Source organism: Melitaea cinxia, chromosome 13 (assembly GCF_905220565.1).
Source record: "Melitaea cinxia chromosome 13, ilMelCinx1.1, whole genome shotgun sequence".
In the NCBI taxonomy this organism is placed as follows: domain Eukaryota; kingdom Metazoa; phylum Arthropoda; class Insecta; order Lepidoptera; family Nymphalidae; genus Melitaea; species Melitaea cinxia.
In genome coordinates this window covers 14193089-14214460 of record NC_059406.1, presented here as the reverse complement: position 1 = coordinate 14214460, position 21372 = coordinate 14193089, and the positions used below count along the sequence as shown (strand labels likewise).

The following is a 21372-nucleotide window of genomic DNA, read 5'->3' as shown; positions in this document are numbered from 1 at the left end:
AACGACGAAGTTATCCCCGAACATACCAAATATATACATCGAATTGACTTAATTCCTTCTTTTTTGAAGTTGGTTAACAAGCAATACAAACTTCCTATATTATGTACCACAAAATTCCAAAGTTTGTCCATGTGTATTAAAAGTTTTAAATTAGATTCTACCCAAGAAGTCTATTCGTTTTTTGTAGAAAGAAGGAGGTTTTTAATTAAATATTAATAAGTATCTTATAAACTCGACTTGTTCTCTCATTACGACAATGCTATCTGTATGCATGAAGTTTTGTGAACGAGATGTACGATTGTTTTATTGACTGTTGTATTTTTCTTTTTCAATTTTGTTTTATTTCTTTTTTCTTTTAGTTCTATTTGTTGTATAATTATCTGATTGCTGTGTTTATGTTTATGTTTCATGTTTCTCTTAGTAATTAATGTAACTGGTGTAAACCGTTTTAATTATTATAATAAATAAATAAATAATTATGTTACTGTTTGATGTATATTGAAGCCTGTTGATTTTTGTTTTGTAAAAGGCAAAAATAGAGAAGGGTAAAATAAGTTCATGTAACTGTTGTAAGAACGACGGTGACGACCAGCACAGTTGACAGGTTAATTCCACTAATGCAAAGATGCGAAGCAGACTAGAACAACAAAATGCTATAAAATTCAGGATAACAATTTAGCATATTATAATCGGTCATATTAACTTCATATTAAACTTAACAAATTGAAATGATCATGTAATTATTGTTGTTAATGTTTTAAACTATTTAATATGCTAATTACAATTTTAATCCAAAAAAAAATAGAAGTTGCTTGCTTTTTCATAGGGTTTCACATCCAAATATTGTTAACTTGATTCATTTTAAATTTATTTTAAAGACTCAGTTAACTCGGATTTATTTCAATATCTTATTAATAGTATAAACAATCTTATCTAGATAGTTTTTTTCTGAGATCTTCAGTGAAGCACCGTTTGTTTTTACACAGTGTAATTACTTGAGACAAACTGTAAACAAAATTAAAAAAAAAATACTATTAGGTATAAAGTATTATGAAAGTCTACACTTGTGTATAATTTGATTTTAAAAATAAATCAACAGTGTCGCAGACACGAGCTAGTCTACACTGAAAAATATTTCTACCCTTTACTTTGGTTGAATTTTTACGTCGTTTATCTTTGTTTTACACGATAGAACCGAGACAAGAGCGGTGCAGCTTGAATTTAATCCCCAAAAGGGACATTTGAACGTTTTCTTAAGAATACTCGGATACGATTGCATTGTTTCGGGGAAGCTGCAATAATTTTATGTACCTATCAGTCGGTTCGGATAAAGTTCAACTCCTATAAAATATTATGTGTAATGCTTACAAATATTTTTATTACTTTTTGTAGCGAAATACTAGATTTAAAATAAGAAACGAAACTTAATACGTACTATTAAGCAAGGTGAGAATAATAAATAATATCTGAAATATTATCATGTATATGTAAAGTCCAAAACCGCTACTAGTAAAGATTGGGCCAGAAAGTTTTTTATCATCATCCAGATGTTCGCCATCGAACAGCAAACGTTCCTCAAATTTGAACCTTAAATTGGTAAAAACGCGCTGGTACATTGTGTGTGGAATATCGGTTGTTTCTTCCCTGAAATTGTCCTTCGAAAGGTCAATAATAATTGTTAGTTTATTGCAGAACACACGACTTTTCATGTATCCCGATAGAAAAATGTCTAATGGTGTGAGATCTGTAAACATCGCGTTTATGATTGCCATTGAGTAATTAGATATATAAAAAATTGTTCAATTTTGTTGAAATTATGTCGCACAGTTATGAGCTCAAAATTCTTGCAAAAAAAAACGCAACATGGCTATGTATTCGTCAGAATTCAAAGACCAATGGTTCCGTCTGCTGAAATGACCACCCAAACGGTTAACTTCAGCAAATGCAGAGCTTCTCATGTTTTGAATGTTAATTATCTACAATCTAGATACGGTAATTTTGTTTCAACCCATTAATCTTCCTTCGTATGCTCTCCGTCATATGTGACAATGACGTCGATGCAGCTACTTTGGCACTATTAGGAGCCACCTAAAAACGAATGCCAGTATCTAGACTCCACATGAGTACACATATGTATATAAAAATGCTTGAAAAATTTCAGAACATTCACGAGGATCTTATATTTAAAAGAGTAAGGTGTACATCCGCGCTTTTTGCTGATGTTTGTCAGCGTACGTCATGGGTAAGGTCAATTACAACAGGCTGTCGGTGCTGAAACCTTTTTCTCGTAAAAATGGCGCTGCGTGTTCCGCGACTGGATACATTGTCCAGATGTACTAGATCTAGGATTTTTTTGTGTACCTAGGGTGCGCGACGGTCAACCGGACGCATTCTGTGTGCCACCAGCTAAATGTATATTTTTTACATGTCCCCATATCACGAGCTTTGCGGCTTGTGAATGAAATTTCAAAACATGTACATACCTATATACTTATGTTTTCTGATAGTCTTTAGAAAATCACGTAAGTTGCTCAGCAGAAAATTGTAAATCCCCCTTAAGGTAATGTAATAAATATTATTACTTGAAGCATCACGTTAGAGAGTAAGATGTGATGATTTTATAATTGTATGTTGATGAAATAAATAATAATTAAAACTTTAGCTTTTATTTTCGTATCAAAAAAGCCATCTACTACCTATCCCTTTGATGTCGGCATACATAAGTATTCCAAGTACACCATGACAAAATCCTACAAACAAGTAATCCCAAATATGTTCAATCGTTTTTGATACAAACAAACAACTTATACCTTGCGGTAATTCTTTCCGTAGCGTGTAAATTTATTTCGGGAAATGTGCGAAAACCTTAACGATTTTTTTTTCGAAATAATTCTCAAAGGAATAAGAGCCATGATTACGGTTTCATTGAATCTCCTTTAGGTCACGTACGTGTGACTCTATACTTCGTGACAAATATATATTTTCGATTGGGTTATGCTCAATTACATTGCGATAAGGACTATTTTCATATGATTTTTGGTCTTAAAAACCTATTTTTCACGCCTTAGGAAGTACAAAATCATTTCGTAAAGTATCTGTAAGCCTTACCGTTACGTGTTTGACTACTTTTTTGAATATTATTTTATGTATGTAAATAGTTACGTTTATTACTGTGTGAGTATTTGAAGAAGAACTTAGCGCTTCAGCCTGTAATATCCCACTGTTGGGCATAGGCCTCTTTCCCCATGTAGGAGAAGGATCAGAGCTTAATCCACCACGCTGCTCCAATGCGGGTTGGCGGATATATTTCCTACTATGAGTAACGATCGCTATCAGGTGTATATGATAACAACCGGGACCGACGGCTTAACGTGCTCTCCGAGGCACGGTGGGGAGACTCACAAGGACTGCACAAACACCCAGACCACGGCAAACACCTGTATGGCCAATACAAATGTTTGTCATGTGCGGGGATCGAACCCGCAACCGCCAGCACAACGGGTACAATCCATGGCTGTGACCGCTGCGCCAACGCGGCGTCGAAAGAACGCGAAGAACGAAGAAGAACTTATCTGTAAGTAATTTCCTAACGTATACGGCTGAATTATTTTGTATTATACCACTCTGACACTTAAAATCAATTATTATGACGCTTAAAGAGCCAATTAATATAAAAATAACTGTCAAAATACAGCCCGTACAATTTTACGTAAGATTGTAAAATTATAGTACCTTTAAGTTTAAATTTTTTCGTGTTTTGATTTAATATACTTTTAATCGTTTCAATTATGTTGTGCTTAATTAAGATGTATTGAAAATGTTCATCCCTTTATGTACCAAAGTACATTATGAGAAGGCTAACGGAAAACTCGAGCGCTCTAAATGGGGAAAATTAGCGGTTGGGAGGAGCACCTATCCGGTAACGAGTGAGATACGGGCAGGACGTGTGCACTTCACTCGGATGATAGGTGAAAGCCAGGAAACGAGCGGTTGCTTTGAAAAATGTTGTTATGTTTTTTCTCTCTTTTATTGCTGCTAAGCTTTAAAATAAATGGTTCCTAGATTTTGGACAAAGTTGTTTTAAAAAGTGGGTATTCTAGAAAAGTAAGTTTCTTCTTTAGTACGAAGTCTGGAGAAAGAGTGGAATGAAGTTTTTTTTTTGGAAAATATTGCAAATTTGCTTTTTTAGATATATTAATTTCAGACAGTGTATTTTTTTGTTTGTTTTTTTTTTATATTGCGGATCTTAGGCTAGTTTGACAACAAAATTACACATAAAAATGTTGAAATTTAGCCACCACTACACAATCGTCTGCTTCAATATTAAAAAAAATCGTAGGATCAGTCTTAAATTTTAAACGTAGAATAAAGTCAGGGTATCGCGAGCTAAAGCTATTTATTTTATCACTGTTAGTTTTAAGCGTCTCTTTAAGTCGCATGGGGATAAAACATTGTGGCCAGAAGACTTATTACTTCAATTAATTGTATTAAAATACCCAATAAAAAATTTAATCAAAATATAAATATATACTTTTGATTCAAATTTAGTGATTTTGTAACTTCTTTTGAATATATATTTACTCGCATGGACATTAAAGATCACTGCTCTACGTTTATTGATCATAACGTAACGTAAATTTTACTGCCTAAGAAATAACTACTGATGTCAAAGGCTGTAATTATGCTAAATTTTGTCACAATCAGCTTATAATTCTCAAAAAAGAAACTTATTAATTTGTTTGTTTTATTTTTTGTGTAATACCACACATGAGGAAATTATAAACATTTTTGATATCATAAATCTTGTAAAGGACTCACTATAGGCGACGCCGCGGTTCGTTAAGACCGAATAAAAACTCATCATATCAAAGATTTTGACCGGATCAGTAAATCGTTCCATAGCTTAATTGGCTAAGAGCGCCGACACGATGAGTCAGAGGTGCGGGTTCGATCCCCTTTGGAACGGTCGGTATTTGTGATATGATATTAAAAATGAAACTCATTAAATAATTCAAATATTAAAACTCAATTGAAAAATTATGATCGACACGAAACAAAACATTTATAATTTCGCCCTCAAACAATAATTGGATTAAGATATTCAATTTATTTTCTTTTAAAAAATAATTTTAATGGCCGCAACTAAGGTCAAACAACTGTAACTAATTGCCGAGGAACACTGACAGCCGATAATGGTGCTATGTACCCAACATATATCCTGACAGCTTGTTAGCAGATTACAGAAAACTGTCAGTTTTCTGATAAGTGATTTTCTTAGAACAATGTAAAGGAAGATAGATAATAATCAATTTGTTCTTTTCGATTTTTTTTTTTTTATCATTTCCTCGTTCAAAGCAATTTTTGTTATTATAAACACGGTATTTCAGATCTATATGACATATAAGCAAAATTATAATCATAAACAATTTATCAACTTCTTGGTTACGGAACTATATTCTTTTTTAGAGATCCGTACATTAAAAGGAAAAATAGGAAACCTTATAGGATAACTTTGTTGTCCATCTGTCTGTCAAGACCACTTTTCTCAGGAATGTGTAAAGGTATCATGCTGAAATTCTTATGAAATGCTCAGATCAGAAAAAATCAAACTTCTAAGCCAAAGCAATCAAAAGATACAGCCGTTTATGCTTCAAATTTTCGACACTCGTAGGGGAATCGAAAAAGGTTCTTTTGTGAACTCAGAATCTTGAAATTTGGTACGAAGCAACGTCTTATAGCACAGAAAAAGGAAAAATTGCGAAAAGCATATAATTTTAGTTACATCATATCATAAAAATATTTTTAATAATTTTTGTACGGAACCCTCGGTGCGTGAGTCCGACTTTCAATTGGCTGATTTTTTTAATAAAAGAATGTCTTTCAGTTCGTAAAAATATTGTTAGTAGCTCAAACCAAAATAAAAAAACAAAAAGTACTTGATATAACGATAGCTATTTAACGTTTAGCAAATATTTGTCTATGATTTGTGCTATGAATAAATTAATTACAAATATATTATTAAAATTTTAAATATAATATATAAATAATGTTATGTATAAATCATTATTAAGCTCGCTTCAGCCTGTAATATCCCACTGCTGGGTATAGGCCTCTTTCCCCATGTAGAAGAAGGAACAGAGCTTAATCCACGCTGCTCTAATGCGGGTTGACGTACCTATATATTCCACACTACGAGTAACGATCGCTATCAGGTGTACATGACAATAATAATAACCAGGAACGACGGCTTAACGTGCTCTCCAAGGCACGGTGGGGAGACCCAAAAAGACCGCACAAACAACCAGACCACGGCAAACATCTGTATGGCCAATACAAATGTTTGTCATGTGCGGGATCGAACTCGCAACCGCCAGCGCAACAGTCACAAACCAATGCTGTGACCGTTGCGCCAACGTGTCGTCGTATACACTTATACATTTATTGAAAATAAAAGATAAATTAAAATTTGTCTACAACTTAGAAGGCACTAATCTTTACTAGTTAATAATTTTGTTTGCTAGCAAACAAAAAAAAACCGATTTCAATTACATCGACAAGTAATATAACGTAAGTAGACGAAAAAAATTAACAAACGCACTAGTCGTCACTACGATTTTCGAGGGTTTCCCTCGATTTCTCTGGGATTCCATCATCAGATCCCATTTTCCTTATAATGGTACCACACTTGGGATATCTCCTTTCTAACAACAAAAGAATTATCAAAATCGGTTCATAAACGACGAAGTTATTCCCCGAACACATACGAATATATACGAATATATACGGTCGAATTGAGTATCTTCCTCCTTTTTTGAACTCGGTTAAAAAGTCTCTTAAAATGTTTTCTATTTTATTATTTTTATAGTAAATAAATTGATGATCAAAATGTTTTTATACAGTTAACAATCAAGGCTCGTTCATCTCATAACAGTAATGGAGCGTGTATTCTCCCATGGCCATTGTCGTGACCGAATCGATTCCGGGACATTTATGATAATGGACGTGCATTCACTAAGTTTATCACGCAGAATCACCTGCGTACAATTAAATAACAATTTTTGAAATGGTAATATAGCTCATACTCTATTTGTTGTAGTTTCTATTTGTATAACACGCAATAAACGATCAAACGGTTAATAGTTAAAGCTGTACTGATGCCGTTATTTAAAAGTATATTTTTATTAGAGAAAGGAAATCAGAAGGCCGAAAAGAAATATAGAGCCCGCTGTGCCAGACGCTTATCTCCTGACCCAAGAGGTGGCGTTCGGAAATTAATATAAACTTTTTTTCAAACCGAAATGGAAAAAGTCAGTGACAACTGATATATATGTATAGAAAAAAGTCTAACATAAACTCTTCAGTATAACAAATTTCTTATATATGTATATGTTCGATTTTATTTTTGTGTTGTGATATTATACACATTAGGAATTCTAAACATTTTGAACATCATATCAAAAATTCGTACATATTAAAAATAGCATGGTGTCGTCTCCTGTCAAAGATTTTCATTGTAATATGAAACTTTGAATAGTTACGGCTTTCTGTAAAGAACTCACTATAGACGGCGCCACGGTTCGCTTAAACCGAAAATAAAAATCATCATATCAAAAATTTCGCTCTAGCGGGTACATCGTTCCATAGCTTAATTGGCTAGAGCGCCGACACGGACAGTCGGAGACGCGGGTTCGAGCCCCACTGAAGCGGTCAATTTTTGATATGATATTCAAAATGTTTATGTATATGTTAATTTGAAAATAATTATATCCTGTGGTTTTATCACTGAGCTCGACATTTCTGCGTAGTCATTGATATATTTGTTCTATTTATAGCTTATCTACCAACAGGTATACATTATATATTCGACCGTATATATATTTATAGTATGTAAATATTATAACAATATATATATGCTAACAATGACCATAACAATAACTCGGTTGTTATCATGTACACCTGATAGCGATCGTTACTCGTAGTAGGGAATATATCCGCCAACCCGCATTGGAGCAGCGTGGTGGATTAAGCTCTGATCCTTCCCCTACATGGGGAAAGAGGTCTATGCCAAGTAGTGGGATATTACAGGTTGAAGCGAATCATTTATAGACTAACAATATGTATGTGGTAAAATATAATTAAAATTTTGCTATATTGCCTTTATTATTGAAAAAATATATGTATACTTATATACTCTCTAGCGACGAATAAAAAAAAACATTTAATTTGAAAAAAAGAAACGACAGAGTTCGGCATTTTTAAGTCGTTACTTTTTTTTTGGCAGTACGTAATCCAGGGTAATTGAAAATAAATAAAATTCCACAGAAATATAATTACGCAAACAAAATTATATATACAAACGGAAACTAGTACGAAAAAGTAATTACCAGAATACAAACACGAATAATAACGAAATATACGGGGGAAGGTGCGAAAACAAAAGCATTATGAATTCAACAAATTGATGAATTTAAAACGCTCTCAGTCTATTGGTCAATGGGGATACGAGTACCAATTTACGTTTCGTATAAAACTCGTAAACGCGACAATTCTTCACGTCAATATTTTCATTACAAAGGCAAATATTACTTTATGGATATATTTAATTGTTATATAGACGCTGATATGTATATATTATTTTGATTTCTAATACGTTGTCATATTAAAATTAATCGTTCGCAAACTCTAATTTTTTTTTTGTCTTTTTTATTTTTTATTTGACTATGCTGTCTTGTTATGCAATTTTATTTAAATCTACTAAAATTATAATGCTGAAGAGTTAGTATATTTGTTCGTTTGAACGCGCTAATCTCAGGAACTACTCGTCCGATTTGAAAAATTCTTTCAGTGTTTGATAGCTCATTTATCGAGGAAAGGTATAAATTATATATCATCACGCTAAGATCAATGGGAGCGGAACACTAATGAAGAATGTTTAATAATCGGGGATTGTTTTTTCAAGTAACTATTCAAGGCGGACGAAGTGCGGGCAGTAGAGTATTTTAATATCTGCGATTTGTGTATTTCTTTTTTTCCTAACGTTAGGCTAATTATAATGCAAAATGAAAATCATTTCTTATATATATTATATTTTATAATAACTGACAAAATACCAGTTAGTTCAAAATCCGTCGCTGAACAGATTTTAATAATACTTGTACCATTATGTATATTATTATCTGTAATATGAGGAAATAAAACAGGCTATAAAACTCATTACTACAACTTGTCCTAGAAAAACGAATACAAATGTAAAGGTCAGTAAAGCTGCATGAAACAACTCGTACATTAGTGCTGTAAGTAACTTTCTAACCGTGTAACATTTTCACGAGAACACTTTAAAGCCTAAATTAAAAAAATTATAATTATAATTCAAAATATTAGTCTACTGAAATGGGCTTTTTAAGCACTTTATGAAACTCAGCGGTTAGTCTCTTAATTAAATAAACTAACAAAACACGATTTTTATGATACTCGTCAAACGAACTTTATGTGTATTTTATGAATAATTTTCATGATTTAAAATGTTAATTCATAATACGTCTAAAGGAATAACTATAAGATGCACAAACACACAGAGCACGGCAAACACCTGTATAACTAATACAAATGTTTGTCACGAGCGGGGATCGAACCCACAACCGCCAGCGCAACAGGCACAATCCATAGCTGTGACCGTTGCGCCAACGCGACGTCTTTATAATCTATTATAATTACTTAGTCGTGTGTTATACATAAGTCGGTTTACGTATAACATAAGCATAAATTTTTGAATATCATATCTAAAATTGACCGCTCCAGCGGGATTCGAACCCGCGTCTCCGACTGACCGTGTCGGCGCTCTAGCCAATTAAGCTATGGAACGATATACCTACCCGCTGGATCGAAATTTTTGATATGATGATTTTATATTCGGTTTAAGCGAACCGTGGCGCCGTCTATATATATATATATACGCGCCGACATGGTCAGTCGGAGACGCGGGTTCGAATCCCGCTGGAGCGGTCATTTTTTGATATAATATTCAATTTAGAATTCCTAATGTGGGGGGGTAACACAAAAATAAAATCGTAGATATTAATAAGTATAAATTTGTTTAAATTAGGAACATTCGCGTCCATGCTAAACATAGGTATTTATTATTTTATAATTACTGAAATATTGCTCAATTTATTAGACTAACTAATTAAAATATACATATTTACGATTCACAACTTAAGGACTAAATATTTATAGATAGTTTATGTTCCAAATTATGTCCGCGTGGAATGGTACCAAGAATGCTGGCAGCATAGTCTAATACGCATTGAATTTTAAGGTATTCAATACGGTACTCAAAGTTAATCCCCCCCCCCCACCTTCTTTCCAGAATTACATTATACAAAGTTCAACATCAGTTTTAAAAAAGTTTTACGTAACTTAACCGTTAATATGTAAAAGCCAATCTCAACGTGACAACCAACTCCACGTGTAATACGCGTATTGTGTGACAGCGTGTAAATTTATTTCGGGAAATGTGCGAAAACCTTAACGATTTTTTTTTCGAAATAATTCTCAAAGGAATAAGAGCCATGATTACGGTTTCATTGAATCTCCTTTAGGTCACGTACGTGTGACTCTATACTTCGTGACAAATATATATTTTCGATTGGGTTATGCTCAATTACATTGCGATAAGGACTATTTTCATATGATTTTTGGTCTTAAAAACCTATTTTTCACGCCTTAGGAAGTACAAAATCATTTCGTAAAGTATCTGTAAGCCTTACCGTTACGTGTTTGACTACTTTTTTGAATATTATTTTATGTATGTAAATAGTTACGTTTATTACTGTGTGAGTATTTGAAGAAGAACTTAGCGCTTCAGCCTGTAATATCCCACTGTTGGGCATAGGCCTCTTTCCCCATGTAGGAGAAGGATCAGAGCTTAATCCACCACGCTGCTCCAATGCGGGTTGGCGGATATATTTCCTACTATGAGTAACGATCGCTATCAGGTGTATATGATAACAACCGGGACCGACGGCTTAACGTGCTCTCCGAGGCACGGTGGGGAGACTCACAAGGACTGCACAAACACCCAGACCACGGCAAACACCTGTATGGCCAATACAAATGTTTGTCATGTGCGGGGATCGAACCCGCAACCGCCAGCACAACGGGTACAATCCATGGCTGTGACCGCTGCGCCAACGCGGCGTCGAAAGAACGCGAAGAACGAAGAAGAACTTATCTGTAAGTAATTTCCTAACGTATACGGCTGAATTATTTTGTATTATACCACTCTGACACTTAAAATCAATTATTATGACGCTTAAAGAGCCAATTAATATAAAAATAACTGTCAAAATACAGCCCGTACAATTTTACGTAAGATTGTAAAATTATAGTACCTTTAAGTTTAAATTTTTTCGTGTTTTGATTTAATATACTTTTAATCGTTTCAATTATGTTGTGCTTAATTAAGATGTATTGAAAATGTTCATCCCTTTATGTACCAAAGTACATTATGAGAAGGCTAACGGAAAACTCGAGCGCTCTAAATGGGGAAAATTAGCGGTTGGGAGGAGCACCTATCCGGTAACGAGTGAGATACGGGCAGGACGTGTGCACTTCACTCGGATGATAGGTGAAAGCCAGGAAACGAGCGGTTGCTTTGAAAAATGTTGTTATGTTTTTTCTCTCTTTTATTGCTGCTAAGCTTTAAAATAAATGGTTCCTAGATTTTGGACAAAGTTGTTTTAAAAAGTGGGTATTCTAGAAAAGTAAGTTTCTTCTTTAGTACGAAGTCTGGAGAAAGAGTGGAATGAAGTTTTTTTTTTGGAAAATATTGCAAATTTGCTTTTTTAGATATATTAATTTCAGACAGTGTATTTTTTTGTTTGTTTTTTTTTTATATTGCGGATCTTAGGCTAGTTTGACAACAAAATTACACATAAAAATGTTGAAATTTAGCCACCACTACACAATCGTCTGCTTCAATATTAAAAAAAATCGTAGGATCAGTCTTAAATTTTAAACGTAGAATAAAGTCAGGGTATCGCGAGCTAAAGCTATTTATTTTATCACTGTTAGTTTTAAGCGTCTCTTTAAGTCGCATGGGGATAAAACATTGTGGCCAGAAGACTTATTACTTCAATTAATTGTATTAAAATACCCAATAAAAAATTTAATCAAAATATAAATATATACTTTTGATTCAAATTTAGTGATTTTGTAACTTCTTTTGAATATATATTTACTCGCATGGACATTAAAGATCACTGCTCTACGTTTATTGATCATAACGTAACGTAAATTTTACTGCCTAAGAAATAACTACTGATGTCAAAGGCTGTAATTATGCTAAATTTTGTCACAATCAGCTTATAATTCTCAAAAAAGAAACTTATTAATTTGTTTGTTTTATTTTTTGTGTAATACCACACATGAGGAAATTATAAACATTTTTGATATCATAAATCTTGTAAAGGACTCACTATAGGCGACGCCGCGGTTCGTTAAGACCGAATAAAAACTCATCATATCAAAGATTTTGACCGGATCAGTAAATCGTTCCATAGCTTAATTGGCTAAGAGCGCCGACACGATGAGTCAGAGGTGCGGGTTCGATCCCCTTTGGAACGGTCGGTATTTGTGATATGATATTAAAAATGAAACTCATTAAATAATTCAAATATTAAAACTCAATTGAAAAATTATGATCGACACGAAACAAAACATTTATAATTTCGCCCTCAAACAATAATTGGATTAAGATATTCAATTTATTTTCTTTTAAAAAATAATTTTAATGGCCGCAACTAAGGTCAAACAACTGTAACTAATTGCCGAGGAACACTGACAGCCGATAATGGTGCTATGTACCCAACATATATCCTGACAGCTTGTTAGCAGATTACAGAAAACTGTCAGTTTTCTGATAAGTGATTTTCTTAGAACAATGTAAAGGAAGATAGATAATAATCAATTTGTTCTTTTCGATTTTTTTTTTTTATCATTTCCTCGTTCAAAGCAATTTTTGTTATTATAAACACGGTATTTCAGATCTATATGACATATAAGCAAAATTATAATCATAAACAATTTATCAACTTCTTGGTTACGGAACTATATTCTTTTTTAGAGATCCGTACATTAAAAGGAAAAATAGGAAACCTTATAGGATAACTTTGTTGTCCATCTGTCTGTCAAGACCACTTTTCTCAGGAATGTGTAAAGGTATCATGCTGAAATTCTTATGAAATGCTCAGATCAGAAAAAATCAAACTTCTAAGCCAAAGCAATCAAAAGATACAGCCGTTTATGCTTCAAATTTTCGACACTCGTAGGGGAATCGAAAAAGGTTCTTTTGTGAACTCAGAATCTTGAAATTTGGTACGAAGCAACGTCTTATAGCACAGAAAAAGGAAAAATTGCGAAAAGCATATAATTTTAGTTACATCATATCATAAAAATATTTTTAATAATTTTTGTACGGAACCCTCGGTGCGTGAGTCCGACTTTCAATTGGCTGATTTTTTTAATAAAAGAATGTCTTTCAGTTCGTAAAAATATTGTTAGTAGCTCAAACCAAAATAAAAAAACAAAAAGTACTTGATATAACGATAGCTATTTAACGTTTAGCAAATATTTGTCTATGATTTGTGCTATGAATAAATTAATTACAAATATATTATTAAAATTTTAAATATAATATATAAATAATGTTATGTATAAATCATTATTAAGCTCGCTTCAGCCTGTAATATCCCACTGCTGGGTATAGGCCTCTTTCCCCATGTAGAAGAAGGAACAGAGCTTAATCCACGCTGCTCTAATGCGGGTTGACGTACCTATATATTCCACACTACGAGTAACGATCGCTATCAGGTGTACATGACAATAATAATAACCAGGAACGACGGCTTAACGTGCTCTCCAAGGCACGGTGGGGAGACCCAAAAAGACCGCACAAACAACCAGACCACGGCAAACATCTGTATGGCCAATACAAATGTTTGTCATGTGCGGGATCGAACTCGCAACCGCCAGCGCAACAGTCACAAACCAATGCTGTGACCGTTGCGCCAACGTGTCGTCGTATACACTTATACATTTATTGAAAATAAAAGATAAATTAAAATTTGTCTACAACTTAGAAGGCACTAATCTTTACTAGTTAATAATTTTGTTTGCTAGCAAACAAAAAAAAACCGATTTCAATTACATCGACAAGTAATATAACGTAAGTAGACGAAAAAAATTAACAAACGCACTAGTCGTCACTACGATTTTCGAGGGTTTCCCTCGATTTCTCTGGGATTCCATCATCAGATCCCATTTTCCTTATAATGGTACCACACTTGGGATATCTCCTTTCTAACAACAAAAGAATTATCAAAATCGGTTCATAAACGACGAAGTTATTCCCCGAACACATACGAATATATACGAATATATACGGTCGAATTGAGTATCTTCCTCCTTTTTTGAACTCGGTTAAAAAGTCTCTTAAAATGTTTTCTATTTTATTATTTTTATAGTAAATAAATTGATGATCAAAATGTTTTTATACAGTTAACAATCAAGGCTCGTTCATCTCATAACAGTAATGGAGCGTGTATTCTCCCATGGCCATTGTCGTGACCGAATCGATTCCGGGACATTTATGATAATGGACGTGCATTCACTAAGTTTATCACGCAGAATCACCTGCGTACAATTAAATAACAATTTTTGAAATGGTAATATAGCTCATACTCTATTTGTTGTAGTTTCTATTTGTATAACACGCAATAAACGATCAAACGGTTAATAGTTAAAGCTGTACTGATGCCGTTATTTAAAAGTATATTTTTATTAGAGAAAGGAAATCAGAAGGCCGAAAAGAAATATAGAGCCCGCTGTGCCAGACGCTTATCTCCTGACCCAAGAGGTGGCGTTCGGAAATTAATATAAACTTTTTTTCAAACCGAAATGGAAAAAGTCAGTGACAACTGATATATATGTATAGAAAAAAGTCTAACATAAACTCTTCAGTATAACAAATTTCTTATATATGTATATGTTCGATTTTATTTTTGTGTTGTGATATTATACACATTAGGAATTCTAAACATTTTGAACATCATATCAAAAATTCGTACATATTAAAAATAGCATGGTGTCGTCTCCTGTCAAAGATTTTCATTGTAATATGAAACTTTGAATAGTTACGGCTTTCTGTAAAGAACTCACTATAGACGGCGCCACGGTTCGCTTAAACCGAAAATAAAAATCATCATATCAAAAATTTCGCTCTAGCGGGTACATCGTTCCATAGCTTAATTGGCTAGAGCGCCGACACGGACAGTCGGAGACGCGGGTTCGAGCCCCACTGAAGCGGTCAATTTTTGATATGATATTCAAAATGTTTATGTATATGTTAATTTGAAAATAATTATATCCTGTGGTTTTATCACTGAGCTCGACATTTCTGCGTAGTCATTGATATATTTGTTCTATTTATAGCTTATCTACCAACAGGTATACATTATATATTCGACCGTATATATATTTATAGTATGTAAATATTATAACAATATATATATGCTAACAATGACCATAACAATAACTCGGTTGTTATCATGTACACCTGATAGCGATCGTTACTCGTAGTAGGGAATATATCCGCCAACCCGCATTGGAGCAGCGTGGTGGATTAAGCTCTGATCCTTCCCCTACATGGGGAAAGAGGTCTATGCCAAGTAGTGGGATATTACAGGTTGAAGCGAATCATTTATAGACTAACAATATGTATGTGGTAAAATATAATTAAAATTTTGCTATATTGCCTTTATTATTGAAAAAATATATGTATACTTATATACTCTCTAGCGACGAATAAAAAAAAACATTTAATTTGAAAAAAAGAAACGACAGAGTTCGGCATTTTTAAGTCGTTACTTTTTTTTTGGCAGTACGTAATCCAGGGTAATTGAAAATAAATAAAATTCCACAGAAATATAATTACGCAAACAAAATTATATATACAAACGGAAACTAGTACGAAAAAGTAATTACCAGAATACAAACACGAATAATAACGAAATATACGGGGGAAGGTGCGAAAACAAAAGCATTATGAATTCAACAAATTGATGAATTTAAAACGCTCTCAGTCTATTGGTCAATGGGGATACGAGTACCAATTTACGTTTCGTATAAAACTCGTAAACGCGACAATTCTTCACGTCAATATTTTCATTACAAAGGCAAATATTACTTTATGGATATATTTAATTGTTATATAGACGCTGATATGTATATATTATTTTGATTTCTAATACGTTGTCATATTAAAATTAATCGTTCGCAAACTCTAATTTTTTTTTTGTCTTTTTTATTTTTTATTTGACTATGCTGTCTTGTTATGCAATTTTATTTAAATCTACTAAAATTATAATGCTGAAGAGTTAGTATATTTGTTCGTTTGAACGCGCTAATCTCAGGAACTACTCGTCCGATTTGAAAAATTCTTTCAGTGTTTGATAGCTCATTTATCGAGGAAAGGTATAAATTATATATCATCACGCTAAGATCAATGGGAGCGGAACACTAATGAAGAATGTTTAATAATCGGGGATTGTTTTTTCAAGTAACTATTCAAGGCGGACGAAGTGCGGGCAGTAGAGTATTTTAATATCTGCGATTTGTGTATTTCTTTTTTTCCTAACGTTAGGCTAATTATAATGCAAAATGAAAATCATTTCTTATATATATTATATTTTATAATAACTGACAAAATACCAGTTAGTTCAAAATCCGTCGCTGAACAGATTTTAATAATACTTGTACCATTATGTATATTATTATCTGTAATATGAGGAAATAAAACAGGCTATAAAACTCATTACTACAACTTGTCCTAGAAAAACGAATACAAATGTAAAGGTCAGTAAAGCTGCATGAAACAACTCGTACATTAGTGCTGTAAGTAACTTTCTAACCGTGTAACATTTTCACGAGAACACTTTAAAGCCTAAATTAAAAAAATTATAATTATAATTCAAAATATTAGTCTACTGAAATGGGCTTTTTAAGCACTTTATGAAACTCAGCGGTTAGTCTCTTAATTAAATAAACTAACAAAACACGATTTTTATGATACTCGTCAAACGAACTTTATGTGTATTTTATGAATAATTTTCATGATTTAAAATGTTAATTCATAATACGTCTAAAGGAATAACTATAAGATGCACAAACACACAGAGCACGGCAAACACCTGTATAACTAATACAAATGTTTGTCACGAGCGGGGATCGAACCCACAACCGCCAGCGCAACAGGCACAATCCATAGCTGTGACCGTTGCGCCAACGCGACGTCTTTATAATCTATTATAATTACTTAGTCGTGTGTTATACATAAGTCGGTTTACGTATAACATAAGCATAAATTTTTGAATATCATATCTAAAATTGACCGCTCCAGCGGGATTCGAACCCGCGTCTCCGACTGACCGTGTCGGCGCTCTAGCCAATTAAGCTATGGAACGATATACCTACCCGCTGGATCGAAATTTTTGATATGATGATTTTATATTCGGTTTAAGCGAACCGTGGCGCCGTCTATATATATATATATACGCGCCGACATGGTCAGTCGGAGACGCGGGTTCGAATCCCGCTGGAGCGGTCATTTTTTGATATAATATTCAATTTAGAATTCCTAATGTGGGGGGGTAACACAAAAATAAAATCGTAGATATTAATAAGTATAAATTTGTTTAAATTAGGAACATTCGCGTCCATGCTAAACATAGGTATTTATTATTTTATAATTACTGAAATATTGCTCAATTTATTAGACTAACTAATTAAAATATACATATTTACGATTCACAACTTAAGGACTAAATATTTATAGATAGTTTATGTTCCAAATTATGTCCGCGTGGAATGGTACCAAGAATGCTGGCAGCATAGTCTAATACGCATTGAATTTTAAGGTATTCAATACGGTACTCAAAGTTAATCCCCCCCCCCCCACCTTCTTTCCAGAATTACATTATACAAAGTTCAACATCAGTTTTAAAAAAGTTTTACGTAACTTAACCGTTAATATGTAAAAGCCAATCTCAACGTGACAACCAACTCCACGTGTAATACGCGTATTGTGTGACACTTCGCATTCTCGTGAGCGGCAATTTAGTTTTGTACTTGGGACTTGTTCTGGGTAAATTGCCTTACGTGTCTTATGAATGAACAATTTTCGAGTTATTCTCATGTAATTTAGAATGAGTATAACTTTGAGGGTATTCCGCATTTCAATAGGCCTTTCATACACTACTATTTCGTTTTTATGATATGTAGTACCATGTTTTATGGATTTTGGAAGTTTTTGTCAATGAAAAATTATTTAACGACGTGTTGGCGCAGCGTTCAGTGGTTGTTGTACTTGTGGTCGCTGGTCCAATCCTCGCTCGTGATAAATATTTTTATAAAGTACATAGATGTTTATCGTGGCCTGGGCGTTTGTACTTATATATTGTGTATTTTTGGACATTCAATACAGGAGAAATCTTACTGGGGCCAACTGAGTGTAAAGCGTTCAATTTATTATCGTTATATATACCTATCTATATTCCCGTCCTTGCACGCGATTGTAATTCCTTTTATTAAGCCTATAATATAAATTATTTTGCAAGTTTAAAATGTGTCGTACGTTCATAAGTTTTTGTATATTTTAAATTCAATTCAATTCAAGTATTAGGGTTTTAACTATTTGTATCTAAGCCATTTATATTTTATTTCAAGACATCATATATATCACAAAAAGAATAAAATCGTATTACACGTCAATGACTCATTTAAGTACGTACACATTTTGACTTTTATCTTCTTTCCCAAAAAGAACCGTACTAATTTTTGGGATAAAATGTATTAATTATTTTAGTCTTATTTGCTCGTAGTACGAATTCAAATCACACCCGCTTTTGTTGAAATCAACCAATTTTTTTGACATCACGATACAGGGTAGGCAGTGAGACAAAAAATTATCAAAAATAATGCTTTTGAAAAAGGAGGAGGTTAATCAATTCGACCGTATATATACTCGTATATATGTATATATATATTTTTTATGTAAGTATGTTCACGGATAACTTCGTCGTTTAATAACCGATTTTGATCATTCTTTTTTTTTTCGTTGGAAAGGATATATCCTAAGTGTGGTGCCATGATAAGGAAACCAGGATCCGATGATGGGATCCCAGAGAAACCGACGGAAACCCTCGCATCGCACCCATGAAAAGCCGCATAGCTTTTCATGGGTGTACCGGTTTTGATGACTTTTAATTTAATCGAAAGCCGTTGTTTATCATGTGTTCACATTTAAATTTCATCGAGATCTGATTACACTCTGATTTGGAGTAATCTTTGATAATGCGTATTTACTTGACTTATTTTTCGTCTACCTACGTTGTTTTACTTGTCGATGTAATTGAAGTCGGTTTTTTTTTCGTTTGCCAGTATACACAACTGTAAGTATAGATTTGTAAGTTATTACCAACTAGCCTTTCTCTTTATAGTTATTCAAATATAACTCGTGATATTGTAATAGGTTGCTATCGTGAATAAAACAATAGCCATATCGAAACCAGAAGGATTACGTTACGCTACGCTACGTTAAGCTTCAGCCGCTAATGTCCCACAGCTGAGCATAGACCTCTTCCCCATGTAGGAGAAGGATCAGAGCTTAATCCACGCTGCTCCAATGCGGATTGACAGACATGTTTCCTAACTGAGGTAATTGATTTTTTGAAGGTTATTCCCACTTTGTAATAACCGTTAGGTTTTTTGAAATAATTCAGTAGATTTTTTTTAAATTTGATAAATACTAGAATAAAATTTCAAATACAACAACTTTACAGATAATTAATAAATAAATAAAAAATAAATAACAAAAGCATTTATTTCTCTCACTCTGATATAAAAAAATTAAACTAAAAAAAATACAAAAAAATTAAGTAAAAAATGAATTAACGAATACAATTTTTATTTATATACACAACGTGCATGTCACGAAAATTGATCTCATTCAGTACGTTACCCCAACTTATTAGTTACGGCGTTGAATTTCAGTGAGCTCCTTTATGATTCGCTTATGACGTGAAATTTGTTACTAAATGAAGTTCTAGTATTTTTTTATATCACTAGGTCGACAAACAAGCGTACGGCTCACCTGATGGTAAGCGATTACCGTAGCTTATAGACGCCTGCAACACCAGAAGCATCGCAAGCACGTTGCCGACCCAATGCCCAATCCCCCCAGGAGCTCTGGTCACCTTACTCACCAACAGGAACACAATACTGTTTGAAAACAGTATTATTTAGCTGTGATCTTCTGTAAGGTCGAGGTACTACCCCCGTCGGGCTGCTCCATATTTTAAGCAGGGAATTCCTGCTGTGCCCTACCTCAGTTAAAAATAGGCAATTAATATTCAACTTAAAAGTGTAGTAATTTTAATAATAATTTATGATGACAAGGAGAAAGAGATACATGTCATAGAACGGATTTACGGCAAGTTATCCACTTTAAATCAATTATCTTAATCATTTAATTTGTAAGTACGTCACATGTATTTTCATTTTTTTTTTAATGTCACTCGGCTATTTTATTATTATAACGCCTAATACCGTAATTTTCCTTTCAATTAAAATTGAAACACGTATAGTACTATATCATAGGTAAATATTATCAACGCGTTCTAATAAAATATAATAGGACCGATTCGTTAATTATTACTTTCCCTTATTACACCTAGATACCTTGAAATTTTAATAGTATTAGCAGATTTATAATAGTTCAAAAATGTATGGTTATAAGTTTAGCAATAAGGCCGTCTTTATGCATATTTTGCGGCCATTTTTATTCTGTATTTAATTTTTTTCTTTTTTGAATTACAATAAAGAGTACTTATAGTTGTATATTTAGACAAATGAGGTATCATTAGGTGCGTATTAATTGTCCTCTGGTTATAGGCCAAATTGAGTTACATTATGTTGAAAGTGGCACCCTGTAAGGGTCATAAACTGAAGTATACAATTTTTTTTGTCGTAGTCGGGTTTCAGTTTTAAACTTTCTTTATATTATCTAAATATTCTTTTTTTCACTACTAATATATCTATGTGTGTCTGAACTCATACGTTTGTATGTTTATACATTGTTTTGTTTTTCACGACTGTTATCTTTTTGTTTGTCTAAGCCCACAACCATCGATTACAATCGATAAGTGAGCCCTTTTCCGTTTCCCTTTTCCTTCTCTTTAATACTATTTATCCCCTCATATTTCTGGTTGAGCCGCATCTGCTTGTTTGTTGTATGTAGGTACCTATACAGGCACGCTG

The 21372-nt window shown here is 33.3% G+C and overlaps 1 protein-coding gene across 1 annotated transcript in view; it reads right to left on the bottom strand.

Annotated features, from left to right (window-relative positions):
• Positions 1 to 1983: 1983 nt before the first annotated feature.
• The window catches only part of LOC123658926, a 48766-nt gene continuing 29377 nt past the window's right edge, over positions 1984 to 21372 (bottom strand). Inside the window, exon 3 of the mRNA XM_045594217.1 lies at positions 1984 to 2088. Coding sequence (XP_045450173.1) covers positions 1984 to 2088 — 105 coding nt within the window. The remainder of the gene's footprint in view (positions 2089 to 21372) is intronic.